Raw genomic sequence first — 4450 nt, forward strand, 5'->3', positions numbered from 1 at the left:
ACCACCTCCACCACCTCCTCCTCCCCCTCCACCACCTCCTCCACCTCCCCCATCTAGATGCAACCCCCTCAGGTGAGAGATGGGAGCAGAATCCAACCAATCAGAGTTTTCCTACAAACTGTGTGGAACTCCTAATGATTTTTGATCATCTGTCGTAGCTCTCTCATTGCCATCATGAGGAAGACGTCCAAAGGTTCCAAAGCCCCTGTGAAGACGGAGCAGCCTCCAGGTGAGCTTTGTTAATGCCATTAATGACACATGCATTTATCGTAGGAGAGAAAGACGCAGAGAATCTTTAGCATTTATTTGTAAATGCATAGAAATGAAACAAAAACCAATAGGATATTTTATATACAAATAAGTCTATTATATTTGTCATCCATACTTGTTTTTATTGTCTTTCAGCTGACGAGGGTGTGGATGATGTGAAGGTGAAGGCAGTGAACGAGATGATGGAGAGAATTAAACATGGTGTCATCCTGAGGCCTGTCAAAAGCCAAAACAAAGAAAACAAGGTCCGTAGTCATTTATTTCACCTACAAAATAAATGTAACTCCATTTATTAGGCCCATAAATTTGTGTCAGTCTTTAAAGGTTCTCATTTCCAGAAAGCAGAGCTGATCAAATGTTTCTGTAACATTAAAAAATGAACCAGAAAAAACACACCAGACAACCGTCTGCTTCATTAGCACCTGTTACTGCAGATTTCCTCATTTGTCAGAACACTTGTCAAGGTCACAAGGTCATTTTGAAGTTTTCTGTTACATATTTACTAAAACATAAGTTTTTTATTCTTTTCATATTCTCCTTTTTTCCCTGCTCCTGTTTATTCTCATCCTCCTCAATGCCACAGCGGTCAGCAGTAAAAGTAAGTAAATTGACGTTTACATCAATCTTGTATGTCACAGTAGGTCCCATGGGAAAACAGATTCTCCCTCCCCCAGGCTCCATCCCTAGAGTTAATTAGACAAACATACATCATTTTTACATCCTTTCCAGACTGTACACTAGATCCTGTCACACAAGTTTTAATGAGATTTTAGTAAATTAAACAGTGGGAATGAGGCAACACGTCAAAGCCAGAAATCTGCTCTAACTATGACAACAGTCCAGTCAACACCTGGAAAATGTTTGTCAAAGAATTGTATAAAAGCAACAGCAGAGCTGGCCGTGATTGGAAAAAAAATCTTTCTTATTTACATAAGAAATATGCATTTAAAATGTAACTGTAATGCAGCTTCATAATACAACATTATTTTTATTTTTCTAGCAGCCTCCATCATCAGAGGAGAAACCACATGAGAGCGCAATGGAAGAACTGAAAGGCATTCTGGTAGGATTAGCTTGCTGGTTGGTTATGTTTATACCTGTTTCTGTGGTAACTGCAATGTTTTTGACATTTCTTAATAAATCTTAGAGCATCATATGAGGGTTTCTTTATGTTGCTAATATTTGTACATGAAATATAAAAATCTAAAATAAGATCTAAAGACATGCCATTGTTAAATATGGAAATGTAGTGTTGTTAAATGTTGCTCTTAGTTTAAACTAAAAGAATTTACACAGGACACTGTGAAAAAGAGCCCGAGCCGAGGCTCTCAGGATTCAGGCTCCTCACTGCCAGGGAAGAAGGACAGCGAGCTGGAGGTCATCCTGAGACGCCGGCGCAACAAGGCAGGAGAGGCCGGTTCTGGAGGTAAACTCACAAAGAACATAAAACAGTACTGACAGTGGTGAGGACAAATGCACAAGGATTAAAGCTTTGAATTCATCTAAAATGGTGATAAAGTCACAGCTGATGTGAAAGCAGACAGTTAATGTGAAGCTTGATAAACAGCTTCTTATTTACTTGTTCATCTTTTTCTTCTACTCCTTCTTGTCCCCCTTCTTTTTCTTCTTCTGTTCCTCCTTATTATTTGCCTTCTATTTCAGATGATGGTCAGCTGAGTCATGTGTCCTCCACTGATAGCCTTAATGGACAGCGAACCAGCAGCGACTCCGGCAAGGAGGCAGAAGGGCCAGGATCACTCAATGCCCCCTCAGACTCATCGGGGCCAAAGGTCAACCTAGAGAGACGTAGCTCTGGCCCTGGACCCATCGTGCCAAGGAGGAAGAGCTCAGATACGGGCCAGACCTCCAGAGTGGGCTCCTGGCAGGACAGGAGATCCTGCAGCTCACTGACAGAGCGAGAGTCACTGTTCAACAACGGCTGTGTCAATAGGTGAAGCAGTTTCACATTACAATATTATCCTCATTGTTCACCTTGATTTCTTGATGAATAAAACTGTAATTATCTCTCTCTTTTTGTCGTTAGTGTTGAAGAATATAACAAAATCCAAACAGAGAAATGCATAAATCCCAACGAAGTCATTCATGGTGGCAGTGTTGAGGACACACAGGCTGCTGTCTGTACTGGTCCACTAGAGGGCGGCGTTGACGCTGAATGCTAAGGTGGAGACAGAGGATCCTGGGTTTTGTTTTAGCTTTTGTTGGTGGGTTTTTTTCATGGATTCACTTCCAAATCAGAAAATTTTTGTTTTAATCATCAGACACTTTTTTATTTTCTGGATAAGTCACTGACATTTCTGCTGTTGTTTTCTTCAAAAACACATGTTGATTGATTGGATACATTTGAAGCAGAAAGCTTTGTTTCTGTTGTTGTCTCAGAGAGAAAAACCGAAGCATTAGAACGCCAGTTTTATATTACATTTTTAAAAGTAATACTGGTTGTTATTTTTATTTAACCATCTGTTTTGTATTTATGATAAATAGGTTCTCTACCAATGCAGAAAAATCATGGTTATTATAATTTTTGTACATGACCCGAAACAACTTCATGTATGTTTATGTATACATATTATTTACCTAGTAGAAATTCAAATTTTCTTGTCTCAGTACTTTGAAACTGAAGTGTTGAAAAACCCCTTTTAGTTTTGTTACCATTTGTAGACGGAACATTTCAATGGCCCCTTATTTGTCTCACAGTAACCAGTAGGCTCTTGTTAATTGTAATACCATAGTGGTTCTTTCATGGTCTTTTCACCTTTTAGCCCATCAGTTGTAGTTAACAGCCACCAGTTTGTGTGAACGACAGTTGATGCCATGGTTTGTTTGTTTTTTCATTATTTTCCCTTTCACTAAATCCATTTGACATTAACACATCTGTAAAAATGAAACCATAAAAATGTCTAGCTTTTATGAACTCACAAGGCAGAAAACACTAGTAGGTGAATCTTATAGACATGAAATCATGTTTGTATTAACAAAAATGAAATAATCTGCTGCTCAACAAAACTACACCACTGTGAGCAATAGAACATGCATGAGAGCAGAGGGCAGGGACACTTAGTCACTGGGATGGATGAATATGTGGAGAGTTGGACAATGGCTGACATGGAGACTAACACTTTTTTTAACCCGTGGATGTTTGAGTTAGGTGTTACTGAAGTACAAGTGACGCTGTACTTTTAATACATATTGTCTCAGAGGTCTGTGTCCAATAACTGATGGAGCGTTTCTGCTTAGCTGTGTTTGTGTTAATGATATATTACAAAGTCCCCCGGCTCACTACACTATTCTACACTCATTTCTACTGTAGTGCACACTTGGTAGTTTAAAAGTATCATACTTACAAAATAGCATCAATCTACTTTTTAACCCTGGATACTAATGCACATTATACGGTATTTATATTTTCCTTTTTGTCTGTGTTTTGTTTGAAACACCGCCACGTAACTCTGTCCTAACAGATCTAAGGCAAACAGAGACATTCTCAGGGTCCACTGGAAGAAATAAAAATCACCAAATCTTCACCACTTCTGGGGCCTTGACTAGAAAAAAGGAGAAATTAGTGAAATGGTCAAAGTTTGTTTGAAGGAAGCAGGCACTGGTGCACTTTTCTACCTCTCAATGGACACCACACGTCACACTTCCCGGTGTCAAGACTTGTGAGATGTTGTCATTATTTGTCCACCAGAGGAGTCTTTCACCACCTCTGTCCTCGGAGCCAGCAACAAGTCCCCAGTCCAGTTTGCACACACACGTTTCCACATGTCGTAGGGACGTTGCCGTCCGGCTGAGGGTGGAGCCCCCTCTAGAAATGGCTGAAAACTTTGAAGCTGTTTTGCTGAAAATGAGGAGACAAAGGACTTATTGGTCTAAACACCCTGTGTTTTCTGTATGTGTACAATATGTACGTACATAATGCATGGAGTATGTTTATCTATGAGCCCTTCTGCAGTTTGCCACATGCCGCTCAGCATATTGATTCCGCGTGGACCCACATTGCAGAATGCACCTTTAATGCAGTCAGTAAACTTTAAAGTGTGATCAGCTTTTTCTTTACCTACATCAGTGGTTACCAACTTCAAGACAAAAACAAACCTAAGGTTAATGAAAGAGCTAAAAAAGAAAATTGGGAATTCTCCTCAAAGTGGCAAAAAAAAAAAAA

At 39.6% G+C, this 4450-nt stretch overlaps 1 protein-coding gene across 1 annotated transcript; it reads left to right on the forward strand.

Moving 5' to 3' along the window:
- The first annotated feature begins 21 nt into the window (after positions 1–21).
- Positions 22–4431, forward strand: LOC103399025 (uncharacterized). Its single transcript, XM_008337775.3, has 8 exons — positions 22–72; positions 159–229; positions 406–515; positions 854–868; positions 1271–1333; positions 1567–1696; positions 1933–2221; positions 2315–4431. The coding sequence occupies exons 2-8, from the start codon at positions 175–177 to the stop codon at positions 2448–2450; spliced, it is 798 nt and encodes a 265-aa protein (XP_008335997.1). The 5' UTR covers positions 22–72; positions 159–174; the 3' UTR covers positions 2451–4431.
- The last annotated feature ends 19 nt before the right edge of the window (positions 4432–4450 follow it).

Source organism: Cynoglossus semilaevis, unplaced genomic scaffold, assembly GCF_000523025.1.
Source record: "Cynoglossus semilaevis isolate Cse_v1.0 unplaced genomic scaffold, Cse_v1.0 C19282099, whole genome shotgun sequence".
NCBI lineage: Eukaryota > Metazoa > Chordata > Actinopteri > Pleuronectiformes > Cynoglossidae > Cynoglossus > Cynoglossus semilaevis.

Coding starts and splice junctions, on each gene's coding strand:
- LOC103399025 (XM_008337775.3), top strand. CDS start 175: ATGAGGAAGACGTCCAAAGGTTCCAAAGCCCCTGTGAAGACGGAGCAG. Junction 230..405: donor GAAGACGGAGCAGCCTCCAG/GTGAGCTTTGTT, acceptor ATTGTCTTTCAG/CTGACGAGGGTGTGGATGAT. Junction 2,222..2,314: donor AACAACGGCTGTGTCAATAG/GTGAAGCAGTTT, acceptor TTTTGTCGTTAG/TGTTGAAGAATATAACAAAA.